We start from the raw sequence: 17,616 nt of genomic DNA, 5'->3' as shown, positions 1-17,616 counted from the left end.
ATTAGCACAAAGACGATCACAGATGCTAAAGTTGAATGCAAAGCCGCTGGCCGCAGTAAAAGCTATGCACATGACAAATTCGGATTAGGATGGACAGTAATATTCTGTACATGGGGTATAAGACAAAAGATACTCTAATATCATACCATCCTCCTGCGTTGATGAAGATTTCATATTGAATAGACTTGCAATCGCCGCGACTGCTCCTATGAACGTGTATCGACCGGCAGCTCGTGGGCCATAGTATTGGAACCGCCGGGTAGCTCTGAGAAGATAGGTTTATGATCAAGCTCCGCTACAGGTCTACCTTTCACCTCTGCAGCCGGTGTGCTAGCATTGGGACTTATTGCAGGAGTGGCCTGGTTCTGTCGTCGTCGTCGACGCAGCAGGAACCATACCAGTGCAACTATAAGTGCAACGCCAGCACAGCCGCCAACGACGCCGCCGGCAATGGCACCGGCATGGTTAGATGATGGATCAGACTTGGATTCTGTGGGGGACGGAGTCTCTATGTTTGTTTCGGTTGGCGTGGCAGACGTGGAGAGTGATGCTGAAAGTGATGCTGATGCGGATGCAGTGCCTTGATATGGGGCGTTAGCTCTTCATGCTTCGATATCACTCTGTTCCACTTGACGCTCACCACTGGCAACGAGATTGAGTAAGCTTTGCGAGGGGTTATCCAGTTCTCCACTGTCCGGGTCTGCACAGGCGATACCTGCTCCACCTTCGGAAAAGGTTTGCACAAAGCCCCGCTTCCCCTGCAGACAGCAAAAGTAATCGCCATCATTGTTATACAGATCCCAGGTCCCATTGTTGGCGCAGTGCGGATCTTGTTCGATTAAGGCTTTGCATCCTGACTTGGTCCGACAACAGACGTTTCGATCATTATCACTCCTTTCCGATGGGCAATAAGTGTCCTCAGGACAACAATCACGCCAGGGACCCCACGGGTTGGCGCATTCCTTCTCATTTGCAGCACAGGTGCCGTTTCTCCGAAGAGTGAACCCAGCGGGCGGGCTGGAGTAGTAGTCACCCATTTCTGCAACAGCGTGAGTATAGAAGCTGTAACGGTCACCACCAGAAGGCCTTGAAGACAAGTTGTCAGGTCTCAATGTGCCGCAGGAGGAACGTTGAAAAGATAATCGGTGGGAGAGGAGTCAATGCAGAAATCCCCGATCGGGGCCAAAACAGCCGAGGGCTTCAGATGCAGATCGTCGCTTTAAAACTCGTCATTGATTGACTGGGGAAGAGAACCCCAACCACCGGGGCCTCTTGGCACTCCATTACCCCCACAATAACATTCCACCCAAGTAAGGGTCTGATCAACCCCGGAGTCTGGGCACGGTGTCAATATTTTGATCATGTGCCTTGTGCAGGCCGCTGATTCAGCCTTTGTATGGCCTTCCATATAGAGTTGAGGACAGGGAGATCTGGGGGAAAGAGTGAAGAACAGCTTTCTGATACTATAATATCACTCAATGGGCCATTTCACTGCCCCTTTCGTACAGATGGAAGTTGCAAGGCCCGATACAATCACAAGAGAGACCTCGAACAGCATATCAGGCTAGAAGAAAAGTGGGATCCCGGTCAAACCAGGACAAACATGGCCACCTTGTCCGCCCTAGGGCCTAGGTGCTCCAGGGCCAATCTCCTTCGTACCTCCTCTGTCTTAATAAAAATACTTCTCGCCAAGGGTATCTCCTCGAAGCGTAAGCCTCTTTCTGCAGTTCTAACCGCTTCTTTGCAGTGTTGAGCCCGCCTCTCATCCTCAGGGGATCCAATAGGAAATAGCTGCATATAGGCTTGCAAAGAGCCTTGCGAATGCACCCTACTACTCTGCCATTCCCGCATGCCAGAAATGAAAGCCTGTAGGTTGTTATAGCATTCTTCGAATGTAGCTTGCCCGAGAGAACGTTCGCCAAAATCAAACAATTCCGACCACGCCATCCAGGTTTCCTTATATTTCTCCTTCACATATTCCCAGTTCTGGACCAGATTTTCATAATCTCGAATGGCGATATCCTGTCTATGTGAAATGGTAACGTCGAGCATGCATTTGCGCCTTCTGATTTCTTTCCAGAGCACCGAGTACGCATTATGCCATTTCTCTGCCCCTCCATACCAATCGTTAATCAGCCACTTCCACTCTATACTATCCAGTAAGTCTTCGTGTATCTCCTGATAATTGCTGGAATGAGCATTCAGCCTCCCCTGAGACTCGATTTTCAATTGGTTGTGGTTGGAACCAGCATCCTCCCAGATATGCATGGCTTCGCCGTCCATCAGTTTATGAACATAACAATCTCCAAGGATTTCGTACGCCGGTGAAGGCAGTTTAAGAAAGGGATACCAATGTCGTGTCTCTCTCAGCTTTGTATCCTCAGTGGGACGGCGTCGGAGAATGAACGGCGTTCTACCTCCTGGGAATATGCAAACAAGGTCATGTCTCTTTGTACTGGCGGGACATAGGCCAATTCTCCCATCAAATGTAACAAAAAACTTTCGACGGTAGGTGGCCTGCATGATAGAGTTGCGAATGCTAATTGAATATGAGTCCTGGGCACCTAGACCAGGTGGATCTAGACCCAACACATCCAGACCAAGGGTATCTAGATAGCGACCTAGTGAGGTGCTACCTGGAGCGCTAAAGTGTGAGACTTCCTTCGCCAACCATGTTCGGATAAGATCTCTGTCTCGCGGAGTCAGTCGTCGACATTGACCAGTTGCAGTATTAGAAACTAGATCAGCGCATATAGTGCTCTCGAAGTCTTCCCAAGTGATCGTAGATTTGGTGATCATCTCATGCCAAGCGTTAAGGGTCGAAATCAGTGTTGTGTCAGACCACATCGTTTCCCCAGCTACCAAGACTGAGTCAAGTAGCAAACCTGGCAAGGAGACGACCCCTTCTCCATGGTGTCGCAAAAACCCAGCTCCGCCTCGAGTATTGTAGTACGCTTCAATTACTTCAAGGCCCTGCTCACGGCCAATGTGGCCGTTCTGGTATGCACGCAGTGGGGCAGCCCACGGTGAAGACGTTAATGAAGGCCAGTGAGTATGAATCCAGTTCCTGATCACATCATCCGGTTTGTCTCCCTCTTCTTGTTTGCTGCCAATCCGGGTGATGTATTCATAGACAGTGCTGAACTCCTTCGATGATTGCAATTGCACATATACTGGGGAATTTTTGCAGGCATTGTAATGTTTCACATTCTCGATCCGGCTTTGTATGAAGGTGTCCGGAGGGGAACTCCAATCGGGAATCCACGAGGGAATTGCGTGGTTGTCCTTCATTGTGAAATCCCCCGCCCACACATCGAGGCTCCCCGATCTGGATATGATATCCAGTGTCGTATCAGCTAAGACATCCAGCTCTGCAGCGGCATAGTTAGGCTCAACCGAGGGTTTGTCCTTGGCAAGACCAAGTAGAGCGTAGACCTTATCTCTGGGGTCTGTCGCCTTCCTGCCGCTGAATTGGCGCAGAAGCTGTACCAATGTTATTTGCTCGGGACTCTGCCATCGGTTTCGGATGGACTCAATGCCGCGGATTCGTCGAGAGAATTCAACTAGAAACTTCACATCGCTTGGCGCGAGTGAGGGGATCACCTTCCCAGCATTTTCATGCACGCAGTTCGCAGCCTTGACAAATGTCTCCCATGGAGCCATCATAGAGCCATACAAGATCATTATTTTGCTGGGGATGACTACCTCTTGGATGACCCAGACCCTTTTCCACCAAGGAACTGCGGAAAGAAAAAGTCTTAACGCTTCCATCACGTCGTCTAAGCTGCCTTGATCAGTACCCGCTATAAATCTGTTCATATCAACCCCATCTGCTAGAAGTTGAATGAAACAGAAGAGATAGCTCCCATCCTTATGGCTCAAAGGCCTTCGCCAGACGAGGCCCGTATCCATTTCGTTGGAACCCGACATAGAATAATATTCGCGGGGTGTCATTGTATGTGATACGGCGTCTCTCATGTCTGAAGGGGTGTTAAAGGATTGGGAAAAGCTCGGAGCGAAGGCATCCCCCAGATAAACAACCACCTCTTGGCTTTGAGCGTAGATCTTGCCCATCATCTTTACTTGTTCCGTCTTCTCTTCATCGTCCGATTGATTTATGCAGACAGCGTCAACCCACAGGCAGACAGCCTCACTGCCACTGCGTAGCTGCCGTAGAGCACGTCGGAGATGCTTAGTTATATGTATCGGGGAACCGTTCAAGTAGATCGGTTGCGAATGTTTCGACCGGCCCCATACATACGATAGGGCCTTGTATTTGGGATTTCCATTGAGTGAGACGATCTGCCATGTACAGTGGATCGGGTCGAACCACTTGCCGGGCAGGAGGTTTAACAGCCGTATCTCATTTGAAAGGAGCTTTGGGGACTGTTCCATTCTCGAGAAGTAGCGAATATGATTAGAGAAGGTAGGGTTCGCTCTGCAGCATCTATGTGCAAATTGCGACCGCCTGGAGACTAAGTAGGTAGATTTTGCACTGGATCCGACGAGAGAAGGAAGCGATCGCTCCTAATATACTCTGATTCTGAGGCTTGGGCACTATTTGCTTTTCAGCCCGCCCATCCAATATCCAAGCGTGCACAGCCTCTGTGGCTGCAAGGCATAACACGTGTATGGACTCTTGTTATCCTCTGCTTCGTTTTCTCATCATATCATAAAGTGAGAAATTGACTGTGCCACAGTGCTGTGCCACATGGCTGCCAGTGTATATGCCAATCCTCATTCTCGTACTTTTGTATATTTACACTCATAGAAAACATCCGGCAATAACCTTCGCCTTATCAATCAACCGATAAGCTAACTCCATAAGCTCTCCCCTCATTTTCAACCCCACCATGTTCAGTATATAAATAGAGTCATCCCCTCCTACCCTCCCTAATAAAACCTCCTTCCCCTACTCGATCCCCCAGAAACCCGCCCAAGAAAAGAAATCATGGACCCCCAATCCCTCGCCCAGTCCCTAACCCCCTCCAAAGTGCATGCCGCCCACACCCTCATAAAACCCTACATCCACCGCACGCCACTACTAACCAACAAAACCCTCAACGGAATAGCCTCCACGCCGCAAACCCCAGATGCCTTGAAGGGAACGCCCTACGAGGGACAGACACCGGCGAACCCGACCATCCGATTCTTCTTCAAATGCGAGAATCTGCAGCGCATTGGTGCATTCAAGGCCCGGGGCGCGTTTCATGCTTTGCTGAGGTTGATTGAGGAGAGGGGTGAAGAGGAGGTGCGGAGGAGGGGGGTTGTTACGCATAGTTCTGGTATTTCTCTTCTCTTCTTCTCTTTCTTTTCTTTCGATTTGGTAATGTTCTTTGTTTTATTTTTTATATCTTTGGTCCCTTTATTGATCGATTGATCGATTGATCAACTACATGAGTTCGGATCATCGATTGAGCAGAAACTAACAACACACAGGAAACCACGCGCAAGCCCTAGCCCTAGCATCCTTCACGCTCAACATCCCCTCCTACATCGTCATGCCCCGGATCAGCACCACCTCCAAGATCGCAGGGACAAGAGCCTATGCCAAGGAAATCGTTTTCAGCGGGTCAACAAGCACCGAGCGCGAAGCCGTCGTCGCCGAGGTCCAGAGCCAAACGGGCGCCATCCTAATCCCGCCCTACGATGACTTCAACATTATTTGCGGCCAGGGCACGACGGGTCTCGAAATCGAAGAGCAGTACCTGGAACTGCTGGCGCAGAATCCGCAGGTGAGTGCGCATGGTTCGTCTGGGCCGAGTTTGGATGCGGTGATTACGCCTATTGGTGGTGGGGGGTTGAATTCCGGTGTAGCGACTTTCTTTTCGGATAAGAAGACGAAGGTTTTTGGTGCCGAGCCGAGTTTTGAGGGGGCGGATGATTGTCGACGAGGGTTGGAAGCAGGGGAGCGAGTGACCGCTGTCAAGTCGTTGACTATTGGGGATGGGTTACGGACGCCCGTTGGGCTGTTGAATTGGGCGGTTATCTCGGATAAGAAGAAGGTGGAGGGTGTGTTTGCGGTTACGGAGGAGCAGATTAAGGCGGCGATGAGGTTGGTGTTGGAGAGGATGAAGGTGGTGGTGGAGCCGAGTGCGGTGGTGGGTTTGGCGGTTTGTTTGTTCAACGAGGAGTTCCGGAGGATCGTGGAGAAGGAGGGTGGCGAGGAGGGATGGGATATTGGGATCGTGTTTAGTGGAGGAAACACCACGGTCGAGGCTATTGCGAAGTTGTTTTGTTGACTCAAGGCATAGATGGTGGGTGTCCGTTGTATAGAGCATGCCTCCTGTACACATATCATACTTGAGATACCAGTCGGATCGACAGCGCATAAATGTTAATCAAAGGTCACTCCATCCGTCCCAACAGAGAACCCAAACATCCCTCCATCCATCTCGTCCAATCCCTCCACCACTCTCCGTGGCCAGTCCTCGCGGCCCCAGCCGTTCACCCATCCGACAAACCGCCCTTTCAAGACAACCTCGTGCCGCATCGGAGCCACTCGCTGCGCCTCATGCACCGTCATCGCAGGCAAAAAAGACCGAACCATATCCCGCTGAACAACAAGCCGTAAAGTTGGAAACACTCCCCAAGGCCCCGGAAGCGAAGACCGGAACGACGGAGTTCTCGAGACAGGGACATCCGAGGGATCAAATAGAGAAAAGGGTCCAGAAGGCCGGGACGTAGAGAATTGACCAGGCATAGACCTCCCGCTCCATGCAATGGTGGTGTAAACGACTGCACAGCTAAACAGTCGTTGCAGGCGTTTCAATTCCGCGACAAGATCCGCATACATGTCGAAAAGATAAAAGCTTTTCTTGTCACGCCGTTCGCTCTCGATCTCTTCATAGGGACGTCCGATGTCCTCTGTGCGGGCAACTTCGTCGTGTAGTTTGTCCGGCCAGAAGAAGGCGCTTGCACTGTCGATGACGATGGCGTGGAGCCGGCGACTGGATGAAAAATGTCGCGTCAGGTCGAACAGATAGGTGTCCATGGACTGGAGAGTAGATAGCAGAGCGGCGGAAGACTGAGGGCGGAAGACGTGGACATGTTGCAGGGAGGTCACCAGCAGGGTGTTGAGGGCTTCCTCAGTATACACAGGCGCGCCTTCTGTGGTCGTCGCCTCTGCGTTCTCATTCTGAGTCTTGAATTTCTTGTGCACAATTCCACGGGCCACGGTCAGAAGTCGCTCGGCGTCAAAGCGGCCATCCGAGTCGATGAAGACTACTGCAGATCCCCGTCCGAGCTTGACTCCATGAAACTCAGCCGGTAGGATCGCAATGGCAGTCAAGTAATACAGGGTCTGGGTTTTGCCGGCACCAGATGATGTGCTCGAAATCTCCACGACTGGGTCCGTACTTTTAATACGGGCCGGTGGGAAGGTCTGCTCTCTTGCATAAATGTTTAGATCATGTTCGGGCTCCGACTGGACGGGTGGCCCTTCGTGATAGAGTTGCTCTTGCTCCTCTAGGTCAGCAGGAATGCTCCGCTCCAGGGGTTGATGCTGCACTTGTGTCCAAGGAGTAACAGCAGGAAGCGGCATAAAGACTCGCAGCAGGTCATCAAGTGCTTGGATTCCGAGGCGCTGTCTCGGGGTGCTATTGCTGCTCTCATAGAGGCAACTCAAGTCATGCAGGAGCTGTCATAGTATAAGCATCAATTCAACACATAATCATTCAGCTGAACAGTAAAATCAAGGCCTCCAGCTGTATATATCAATCAAGAGAGGTATAAATAAATATACGAACCTCATCCAAACTCTCCTCATGCACCTCCGCCAGCAATTTCTCCCCAAAGCTTGCGGCCATGATCACGGCCCATCCGGATGATCATGAATGCTGAGACATGTTATGACTTAAACAATTAATCTGTAGTCGTCTACCAAGCGCAGTGAATACCAAATATACGTGATGGTGAGCGTCTCACCCACCACTGAGAGAGTGTGATATAAGGACTTGAAGATGGAAGATGAACGATATGCAACCCATCGGCATCGGATCCGACTCGTTCCCGCCCATGATGAATTCATCGTCTCAAAACCACCCCGGAAGTAACTCGAATTAACTACACTCCAACGCCCCAAAGCCACAAACCACAATTCCCCCTCCTCAATCCAATCCACTAAATTAATTTACTGGGTCGCCATATAAATACGAAGAAATTCAACAATGGCCCCTCTCGTCCCGATCTTCTCCGCCGAAGCTCTCCCTGACCATGTCAGCATCGTGCGCAAAAACTTCCAAGAGCGACGTCGCAAGGGCGGTCCCGTCGAGTTGGAAAAATGCAAACTCATGGAGATGGTGCAGTACTCGTGTAATCCGCCGCAGGATGGGATCCCTGCGCCCGGAGTGGTGGTCTGCAAGCCGGTCGTGCGGTTGTTCAGACGGTACGCCTGGCTCGCCTTGTTTTCGGTTATGCTGTCGCTGACGGTGGTCTTAGGTGTGCCAATGGGTTGACGGTGGAGACGACATCGTGGGAGCCGATCAGATTGGAGGAAGAGGCCAAGCGCAAGGCTGCAGAAAGCAGCTCGAACGTGGACAGCAAATGAAGGAGGACCGTCTATCTTACATGCATAACTACGGTGTTGATTGGCGCTCGTTCTACTGGTTCTCGTTGACAGGCTGATCGCTGCTTATAATCTGCTCAATGTTTATATTGAATTCTGATGCATGGGTATCTTCTCGAATACGGCTATAAAACAAAAGTCAAACGCCCGACGCCATTCCGATTTATTGTCCTGGTCCCATCGCTCATGTGCTCACCCAGCTATCCACTCGTGAGATGTCCGGAGCTTCTTTATTGCCCGGCGGCCTCTCCTCGGGTCTCCGATTCCCAGTCGTCGTCCGACGCCAAAAGTCTCTCTCGCAGTTGATGATGGGCGGCAGTTCTATGCTCAACGACACCTTGTTCCGAGCCTTCACATCCGGGTCGACCGCACCAGAGTCAATCTCCATAGGGGCGGCAGCACCTGGAGTCGTTGTGTTCTTCTGCAACTTCTTCGCGATACCTTTAATCGTCTTCTCAAACATACTATCCATCGTCTCTGTCCTCCGACCCCACGGCTTCTTATCCCGACCCGACGAACCAAGGTGGTTATCCTTGAACGCTGCGCGTGCAAGCTTGCGCAAGGCCTCCTCCCCATGTCGGCCATCCTCCGTTGCCCGCTCCCGGATCTTCCGCGGGTCTTGTTCGCGCTCCGTGAATACGGGGGTATGTCGGTAGGTGTGTTTACTAGGGAATTCGGGGAAATGCTTCGGGATGTATGCGCTTCTCGCACGGTCATCTTCGCCACTTAGTTGCGGACCCAGGGACGGTAAAGTTTTAAAGCAGTCATCTTCTTCCGGCGGAGGGCTCTGCAGGAGCGAGGGAACAGGTTCGACATTCGGTAGATTTTTCACATGAGGCAGGAGATCGTCCACGCGCACACGGTGTTTCTTCAACGCATGCTCGAAATCATGGGGGACAGGTTGGGAGCGACGAGACGAGAGCATCGACTGACGCACATATGACGCGAATTTCAGCAGATCTAAGAGCACAGGCCTAGTCAATATCTTTCCTCAAAACACCTTCAGTTACACCTTAAAAGCATACACTCTTCAGTCGCAATGCGGAAACTCTCCAGCGCCGCTGGATCGGCCAGATCAAATCCTGTTTCTCGTAGGGTCTGCCCGATGGAGCGGTTCATTAAGTGGTCGACGTAGGCGTCATCGGGGATGGCGGGCTCCGGAAGCGCAGGTTTAACCGGTGTTTGCAAGCGATGGTGGTGGTGATACGGGCGCTTTATGCGCTTGACATCAGGGGCATTCAGCTGCTCCGGCAGCGACGAGGAGGAACGTTTGACCTTGGGCTCAGCGGCGAGCATGGCGGGTTATGTTGATGTCGTGGAGAAGGGCCGAAGTGACGGAGACAAACAGCAAGTCTGCTGGGCGGTCACGTGGTAGCACTCATGCCTGAGGCAGTTACAGCCAGTCCCTCATGAGATTCCATTCAATTCAGCTATAAATAACAAAAGAATTGTAAAATTAGATGTTCATATCGTAAATTAAAGTCTCTCACATGAATCTCCATACCCCAATCCCCCAAATTACCCCCACTATATAAAAGAAAAAAACCAAATAAAAAGAAAAACGACGTAAGGAAACAACCGGACGGCAGCCAACCAGTCAGGCCACTCAAAGCGGTCGCTTACGCCCGGAACGGAAAGCTTCAACCTCGACTTTCAACATCACATCACCACCATCCTTCCCTCTCCCCTCCTCCAGCTCCCACCACCACACGCACCCCAGCAGACCCCAATATCTGCTGAATCGCTAGACCTGCGCATTCTAAATCGCGTCAGACCATCAATCCCTCACAATGGCCGCCGTCGCCCCCATCACCGGCGTACGTTCCTCCCACCCTTCAACCTTTCTCCTCGGCCTACCCCAGACCTTCCACCTGTAAGGCGACCAAGAAACTAACGAAAAACCACAGATGCTCCGCCGGAACCTCGTCCTTGACCTGAGCACCGCTTTCGGTAAGCCATGATCCCCCGTGTCGGGCCATGCCAGGCAATATGATTCAGAACGTCCACCCGGTCTACCGGAACCTCGAATTCGGATCCAATCACCGCCAGCAATGCGCAATCCCACTTCGAAATAATCATGTCGAGAAGCAGATGCTAACGTCCATATTCCCAGGTTTCGGTACTACCTTCGGCTACCTCTGGTGGTACGGTACGTATCAACCACAATTCACGGACTGATTCCTCGAAAAGGAACTCCAAACTAACATGAAAAAACACAGGCTACCACCTTCCCCGCGTCCGCGCCCGTGACAACTACTACGTCCGTCTGGAGCAGGAGCGCGCCGCTGCCCAGGAGTAAATCTTCGAACCATGACCATTGCATGAACCTCGCTCGACTGGATTTGTCAAGGATAGCCCGATGATGCTTGTTTCCTCTCGGTCCGTTTCTCTCGCCGGTGATTCGTTATAGATGCTCTAGAAGGAATGGGACTGGTGTTGTTGGTTAATTGGTTGGGTTGGGGGACATGTTATGGGAGTGAGTTTGTGAGGTTGAATTGAATGTGAAGTATTTCATTTGAGGCTTGCAGTTACTATGGGCTAGTTGTTTGAATAGGGTTGTATATATACTGGTTTTGTGTCCCCTGGTAAGTTTGTAGATTTTGGTACTTGTGCTTGGCATGAGTACTGGGTGTATCCATATTAGTATCTAACGAACCCATTACCAGACCAGTAGGTCAATTAACACTGCCTATGTATGCTGTGGGTTACTACAGAAAGGAAAACCAATCAAGTCATTTCTTTCGTAAGAATCTATCCAGTCGCTAATTAATCCATAATATAATGTAATGCAAAGGTCTCAAGCAAAAGCGCAAGCACCTCCAATCCCATATGCATATGTCCGAATGCCGACCCGAACATATCAACCATTGTGATATCCGAGTTGATACTCCAAACCCTAGTCCTGTAGGGCCACTGATGCTTAGCCGCCATCGATCTATCGATCTATTCCACACAAGCGCGATGCGGCTCTCATTTCATCACGCGCTCGTACTGCACGCTCCGGACGGTACCTCCCGTCATCGACGTCCGGACGTTCCGCTTGAACGTCTCCCGGTTCTGGCGGAGATCATCGGCCGCTTCCTTATTCAGGGGGTCGGAAGCGTTCGGCTCGAGGAAGAGGAACTAACGAGACAACGTTAACACATCAACCCCAGATGCCCAGCCCCCCAAACCACCACCTCCACCGCCACCCTCACAAACGGGCTGAAAAAAAAGGAAAAAATGGGGGGGTGAAACAAACCTGCATGCCAACAATAACCGCATTCAAATTCAACACGGGCTTCCAATCCTCCCTCAGAATATTTAGACAAACATTTCCCTCGAGATCGATATTGGGATGATAAATCTTCTGCGTACACTTGACCTTGGGCGGGTCATGCGGGAAGTTCTGGTTGACGTTGAAACTGAAATGGAACGCGCCGCCTTTATACATGCCCTCGTCGGGCTCGATCGTGAGGGTGAAGTTCAGGATGTCGTCGGGGTTGGGGAAGGACATTTTCATCGTGCTTCCGAGGGTGAGTTCTTGCAGATCTGTTTTCATGGTTGCCTCTTGTTAGTCTGTGTCACTGGTGGCGGGTTTGGGTTTTTTACGTACCCCGCTGGACGCGCAGCTGGGCGGCGGTGACCTTCTTTTTCTTCTTGCCAGCGGCGCCTTCGGCATTTTCAGCTTGCTGCTGTTGTTGTTTCTGGTGCGGATTTTGGGTTAGTTATTGGGGGTCCAGGTAAGGGGTGCTTTTATGGCAGTCATAACGGACCATCGACCATATCTTCAACATGTTGGATCAACGCCACAGGCTTGTGGATCGGGGACGTTTGGAGAGGTTATAGTGACAGAGACTTCGTCAGCGAGAGGAGAACTGGTATAAATAGGGCCCTCGGAGACGACAAAGGACCAGAGTCAACAATGAGCAACGATCCACATGAGGCGCAAAAGTCACGAAGGCGGAGAAGCGATTTGATGAACTGACGCCATGCGCCAAGCCCTCGGATAACGGAACTAACCGATTCTAGAGAACTTTGGGAGCCTAAGAGCCTCAGGTCCACGATTTATTATTTTTGTTAAGTTGCGCCATCAATGCACCCTATTTGATTCTAACCGCTAAGACTTTATAGAAAACATAAGTGTCGGCGGCCATTTGGACCGCTTAAACCAAACCATGACAGCGAAACGAAAACAGTTCGAGTAATCGAAACACAAAGAACGGATCGTATGTAGAATACAAAATTGCGACAAAAATGTGCCAAAGAATAACTCCCCCAGGCCCTGTAATCCACATAGGGAACAAGACACCCAGTTTTTCATTACAAATCGTGCCTCTTCTTTACCGACGAGCAAAGCAGCACAAGAGACCCGTCTTACCCAGGAACCAACAGGCACCAATGAAACGGACAAGTGCAACAGCAGCGTTCGACCACAGAAGAGCCTGGAAGAAACGCGATGTACGGTCGGTAGCGGTGTTCTGTAGAAAAGGAAAGACGTTAGTCCATGGTTTCGGCCAAGGAAGAAAAAGGCAATTACTATACGTACCGTGAATCCAAACTTGTCCATACCGTCACTGGTAATGCACACCGCCAAAAAGGCATTACTGAAGATCCACAACGTCACGAGACGGGTACGGAAACTCTTGTAGGAATCATCCAAGGACTTCTCATCCTTCTCCACAGGGGGCACGTAGGGGGTAAGAGCGCGCTTGACCGTGGCTTCAAATTGACTGTCAATATCAGCCTGGGGCTTATCGATTTCCTCAATGACAGCTTCCTTGCCACCATCCTCCTTCGTGGTCGTTGCAGACGGGAGTGCATCGGCTTTATCAGCACCCTTGGTACCCCACGAGACATCGTGCCAGTTGCTGAACGCGTACACGTTAAGGACGTTGATGTAGGACGACTGAACGAACATATAGGCGGGGAACGAGGTGAACATGTGCCAAGGGTCCAGGTACATGAAGGAAGCGACAAAGTAGAGACCGAAAGTAGCAGCCAAGGCGATGATGATGATACCGGCACCGGAAGACGAGAAGAATGACTTAAGGAACTCGCCGACACCCTTATCGGTAACGAAATCGATCGCATCACTGCCACTGAACGCACGAACGACCAAGTACAGAGCGTCGACGACAACGTAGATCTGAATGATACCGAATACAACAAAGGACGTCAAGTACGAGAAGCGAGATCCCTTGGGACGGTTACCGAGAGCGAGAATGAACTGCAAGAGCAAGAAGCCGAGGTAGATATATTTCACAATCGTGTTGATAATTGGGGTCGCATCTTTACCGAAGGGGAAACCCTTGTTACCGTTGCTTTCACTGGGCGTTCCGACCAAGTCCATGATGACGGTGGTGGTCAACCAGTATGATGCCAGAGAGAACCATGTAAGGATAGTGTTGAAAACGTTGTACAACATCTGAATGTGCAAGAAGAACATACGGATGATGTTGTGTCCACTCTTGTACATCCGACCGAAATGCATGAGCGAATAGAGACCGGCGGCGAAAGAACCGTTCAACCAACGACGACGTTGAGAAATGAATTCAGCAACACCTTCTGGGACATCAGTTTCACCCTTGGAGGCCTTGACATACGACAAGTGCCATTTGGAGCCAGCCTTGGCGACCAATTCGAAACAGAGAATACGATCTTCGGCCAAGAACATGTTCTTCTTGAAGATGTTCATACCCTCAATACCCTTCTTACCCAGTTGCTTCGAAAGTGTGTGATCACCATGGAAATATTGCTCGAGGGGCCGGCCCATGATAGCACGGAAACGATAGGCAGAGAAAGCACCAGGCAACACACTGACATAACCGAATGAACTCTCCAGGGGTTTGTCGAGAATATTACTGATCTTGTACTCGAAGTTCTGTGCCGCGACCAGGGGGTTAATCAAGTTTTTCCAGCCTTTACCCAACATTGCGTGAATTTCACCACAAGCACCTCCCAGATCCTTGTCGTTATAGAAGCCCTCCCACAGCGCCAAGAGGGACTTCTGGCCGGGCTTGGTACCGGCATCCAGAAGGATACAAACTTCCGGATTCAAAATACGACCAAAGGCGTTGAAAAGCCATCTGTGCGAGTTAATCTTCTTGCTGTTCTTCTGCTTCAAACAGAACATCATCTGCACGGGGGGCAAGGTGGTGGGGCCATCATCAGTGGGCCGGATAAGTTGCTGGTTCGGTGTCACAGACAATTGGGTCGTGTATTCGAACTATTTTCCGTTAGCTAACGCTCGTCTGTCGTGACCGAATGAAGCTTACAATATGAGCTACGGTCTCCTTGCCGTCGACGTCACGCTTCATGACACCGTCCTGATAGATACCGATGGTGGCGAGGACATCCAACGTGTCCTTATCACAAGGATCGATACCGTCAAAGACCAAGGCGACCACAATCTTCTGCCAGGCCGGTCCACCCTTGTTCCAGAACTCAGACTTCTTGAGGTTCACAATGTCGCGAATATTCTGCATCACACCATGCAAGGTACGAGAGGTGAGAGTCTTATCTTCGTTATAGTAGGTAACCGCAATCAACAACTCGGTATGTCTGTTATACATGGCGGGACGCAGATTGTAACCATTGTGCAAAGTAAAGTCATTGGGATCACATGTCGCAGCGGTGTCTAATGGTGCGAGAGGACAGATTAGCTCCCATACGACACTTTATGGACTGCACTTCAACTCACATCGCATGTGGGTAAACTCCTCGCTGCCACCCTCCAGGTCATTCCGATACTTGGCTTGGATAGCGTTCTGGATGGCACTGGGAACGGGGTAGTCGACACTGAGGACGGAACCCTGCACCAGCTTGACCTTTCTGGTCGCGTAACGTCTGAGACCACCGCCGCCGGCACCTCCTGGAGCCTGGCGCTGGCGCCATGCTTCCGTGGAGGAGGTTTCACTCCGAGCGTAGGGAGAAGCTACACGACCGGGGACGCCAAAGGCAGCCGCGGGGTTTTCTGCCGATTGGCCAGAGTAAACCGAACCCGTCGTGCTGTAAGGGTCATGAAAGCCCGCGTCCGGAGCATATGTTTCCGTCAAGCTGTATCCCGACGTGGGTCGAACGGGCGAGGTGCCACGCTGATGAGGGTCGTCGAAAGGACCACCGAAAGGACCGCCCTGTTGGTTGGAAAGCAGTCCTCTGGACGCTTCTTCTTCATACTAAGAACGAACCGCAATGTCAGCTCATCCAGAACCATTCGTGTCGCTACAAGCTGCGGCGGAAGTAGAATCGAATCCAGCATCGCGGTCGTAGACTTACAGTGGCGCCTTGGGGCAGGTCTTCCAGTCGATGACCGCTGTCGTTGTAGCTTGGTGACTGAGCACCATTATTATTACCAGGCGGTTGGTAGGCCATGGTTACAAACCGATACTAACGCGCGAACTGCACTCGCGAAAAAGTAAAGAGGGGGCGGACACCGAGCGCAAGGAAAAACGGAAAGGGGTATCAGAAAAACAAGGAGGTAATAAGATCCCCGGACCGGAGGAACGTCAAACAGAACAATTGTATACTACTCGGTCAACGTGACAACAAACATGAACCGAACCGCGAGAGGTTGCACGGATCGAAAGACGACGTCGTAGGAAGTGAAGTGTAGACAGCACCTGAAATGTCGAAGAATTTCAGGGACAGCTGGCTGAGGGGCGCGGGCACAGCAGGAACGTGGAAGACGCCGCCAGGGCTATCAAAGAAGCCCGCGTACTATTCAAACAGGTGCGGGATTGAGTGAAGACAGTAGTATCACTGTGCAAGACTCAATCGCGGACCACGAAGCGACAAGAAGAAGAAGGGAAAAAAAAGCGTGTATAAACTGAGGAAAGAAGGTAAGAAGATTTTCCCGAAAAGGAGTTTGGGATATTTTTATTTTGAGGGGGCAGGTGATCGCAGAAAGGGAAAAGGATGAAAATTACTAACGAGAGGCAAGTCAAAGGAACGTACGTACAGCACAACCAACTGCGAATCAGAAAAAAAATTGGATACGAGAAGGACAGCCTTTTTCCTTTCACACCGTTAGAGTGGACTGGCGAGTTATGATTATTTTTTATTATTATTTGGTATTTTAGCCTCAGCCAGTGTATTATCGGGGGGAAGGCGAGGTTTGGGGTGGTATCGGGTGGAGACTCGGATTCTTGACCAAATCTCTGGTTCGGGCTTAGCCCGTCCACACTTAGTCCAGTAGACTGTGATCTTAAGCAGCAAGAAAAAAGAAAAGAAAATATTCAAAATACAAAACCATCCTGAGATTTAGTATAGATCAATTTGGTCGATAATTTTAACCTTACCGGTAGAATCGTTGACAAAAATTCTAATCACCACTAACCAAGCTGGAGAACGAGTTCACCGGACATTAGGTAATTCTCCATCGTACATGCCTCTCCATACGCGATCTCCTTTTTCTTGGGGTCTACATGGATTGGATATCAGGGGAGAACCCATTCCAGAAAGACTCCATCAAGAGAGGGTCAACCATCCGTGTATTGTATCCCGGTAATATGATTACCAGTGTAATTCACTGTACCCACCCCGTGATCCATTTTCCTCATGTGCCCCGTGTTAGCAGGTGAATACATCAAAGAAAACAATACACTTCAAATCCAGTGCTCAGCCTTTGTGAATCAGAAGCAGTGGACTGGAGTTTGAGTTCTTCCAAACATACTGAAAACATGTACTCTATTGTCCTGTTGCAACTACACAAGTAATATACATATAGCGCATCTGTAACACATCCGAGAAAGACTCAATTTGAGATCTTACGCCCTATCAACTGATACAGCCAAGCATTGAATCACTCCACACGATGAATATATTATATAAGTCGTAATATAATGCCTATAGATAAAACCAATCATTGTTAAGGGTCTGCGCCCTGTGCAACGGCTCTCGTTAATCTCAATATATGCAGAGTACCCTTCAGGACAGAGTGCCGCCGATTCGGATCATTGGCATTCAGTCAGCTGTGGTCGACAACATTAGAGTCCATATACTAGCAAGCAGCTCGCCACCGCATGTCGGTGGAACAGTGTGATGCGATCAGGAGCGTCCATTGGCAGAAG

General features: G+C 50.5%; 9 protein-coding genes across 9 annotated transcripts; 3 read left to right on the top strand and 6 right to left on the bottom strand.

Moving 5' to 3' along the window:
* Positions 1-91: 91 nt before the first annotated feature.
* BDV37DRAFT_296840 (uncharacterized protein) lies at positions 92-1,037 on the bottom strand (the record flags this gene model as incomplete). Its single annotated transcript, XM_032090200.1, has 2 exons — positions 92-580; positions 641-1,037. The coding sequence occupies 2 exons, from the start codon at positions 1,035-1,037 to the stop codon at positions 207-209; spliced, it is 771 nt and encodes a 256-aa protein (XP_031937865.1). The 3' UTR covers positions 92-206.
* Positions 1,038-2,644: 1,607 nt separating this feature from the next.
* Positions 2,645-4,395, bottom strand: BDV37DRAFT_296837 (HET domain-containing protein; the record flags this gene model as incomplete). Its single annotated transcript, XM_032090199.1, has 3 exons — positions 2,645-2,689; positions 2,740-2,997; positions 3,136-4,395. 3 exons carry the CDS (start codon positions 4,393-4,395, stop codon positions 2,645-2,647), a joined length of 1,563 nt encoding a protein of 520 aa, XP_031937864.1.
* A 520-nt stretch (positions 4,396-4,915) lies between these two features.
* Positions 4,916-6,435, top strand: BDV37DRAFT_257432 (tryptophan synthase beta subunit-like PLP-dependent enzyme). Its single transcript, XM_032082945.1, has 2 exons — positions 4,916-5,285; positions 5,440-6,435. The coding sequence occupies exons 1-2, from the start codon at positions 4,952-4,954 to the stop codon at positions 6,240-6,242; spliced, it is 1,137 nt and encodes a 378-aa protein (XP_031937863.1). The 5' UTR covers positions 4,916-4,951; the 3' UTR covers positions 6,243-6,435.
* BDV37DRAFT_201435 (putative Rad51 family DNA repair protein) lies at positions 6,290-7,790 on the bottom strand. Its single transcript, XM_032079857.1, has 2 exons — positions 7,749-7,790; positions 6,290-7,639 (listed from the first exon to the last, which is right to left on the bottom strand). The coding sequence occupies exon 2, from the start codon at positions 7,541-7,543 to the stop codon at positions 6,338-6,340; it is 1,206 nt and encodes a 401-aa protein (XP_031937862.1). The 5' UTR covers positions 7,544-7,639; positions 7,749-7,790; the 3' UTR covers positions 6,290-6,337.
* A 316-nt stretch (positions 7,791-8,106) lies between these two features.
* BDV37DRAFT_201431 (uncharacterized protein) lies at positions 8,107-8,649 on the top strand. The gene is made up of 2 exons (XM_032079856.1): positions 8,107-8,386; positions 8,440-8,649. The coding sequence occupies exons 1-2, from the start codon at positions 8,169-8,171 to the stop codon at positions 8,546-8,548; spliced, it is 327 nt and encodes a 108-aa protein (XP_031937861.1). The 5' UTR covers positions 8,107-8,168; the 3' UTR covers positions 8,549-8,649.
* Positions 8,107-10,033, bottom strand: BDV37DRAFT_257430 (TBP-associated factor 8 family protein). Its single transcript, XM_032082944.1, has 3 exons — positions 9,592-10,033; positions 8,446-9,526; positions 8,107-8,392 (listed from the first exon to the last, which is right to left on the bottom strand). Exons 1-2 carry the CDS (start codon positions 9,860-9,862, stop codon positions 8,751-8,753), a joined length of 1,047 nt encoding a protein of 348 aa, XP_031937860.1. The 5' UTR covers positions 9,863-10,033; the 3' UTR covers positions 8,107-8,392; positions 8,446-8,750.
* A 323-nt stretch (positions 10,034-10,356) lies between these two features.
* BDV37DRAFT_286546 (cytochrome c oxidase subunit VIIa) lies at positions 10,357-10,865 on the top strand (the record flags this gene model as incomplete). The annotated part of the gene is made up of 4 exons (XM_032087940.1): positions 10,357-10,383; positions 10,474-10,516; positions 10,680-10,715; positions 10,786-10,865. 4 exons carry the CDS (start codon positions 10,357-10,359, stop codon positions 10,863-10,865), a joined length of 186 nt encoding a protein of 61 aa, XP_031937859.1.
* A 431-nt stretch (positions 10,866-11,296) lies between these two features.
* BDV37DRAFT_257422 (NEDD8-conjugating protein UBC12) lies at positions 11,297-12,486 on the bottom strand. The gene is made up of 4 exons (XM_032082943.1): positions 12,322-12,486; positions 12,162-12,252; positions 11,808-12,097; positions 11,297-11,689 (listed from the first exon to the last, which is right to left on the bottom strand). The coding sequence occupies exons 1-4, from the start codon at positions 12,340-12,342 to the stop codon at positions 11,537-11,539; spliced, it is 555 nt and encodes a 184-aa protein (XP_031937858.1). The 5' UTR covers positions 12,343-12,486; the 3' UTR covers positions 11,297-11,536.
* Positions 12,487-12,622: 136 nt separating this feature from the next.
* On the bottom strand, positions 12,623-16,544 carry chsG (chitin synthase class III). Its single transcript, XM_032082942.1, has 5 exons — positions 15,824-16,544; positions 15,249-15,723; positions 14,824-15,185; positions 13,095-14,774; positions 12,623-13,026 (listed from the first exon to the last, which is right to left on the bottom strand). Exons 1-5 carry the CDS (start codon positions 15,917-15,919, stop codon positions 12,889-12,891), a joined length of 2,751 nt encoding a protein of 916 aa, XP_031937857.1. The 5' UTR covers positions 15,920-16,544; the 3' UTR covers positions 12,623-12,888.
* Positions 16,545-17,616: the final 1,072 nt, after the last annotated feature.

This window comes from Aspergillus pseudonomiae, assembly GCF_009193645.1.
Source record: "Aspergillus pseudonomiae strain CBS 119388 unplaced genomic scaffold BDV37scaffold_77, whole genome shotgun sequence".
NCBI lineage: Eukaryota > Fungi > Ascomycota > Eurotiomycetes > Eurotiales > Aspergillaceae > Aspergillus > Aspergillus pseudonomiae.
The sequence above is the reverse complement of the archived record's forward strand: the minus strand, read 5'-3'. Positions and strand labels throughout refer to the sequence as shown.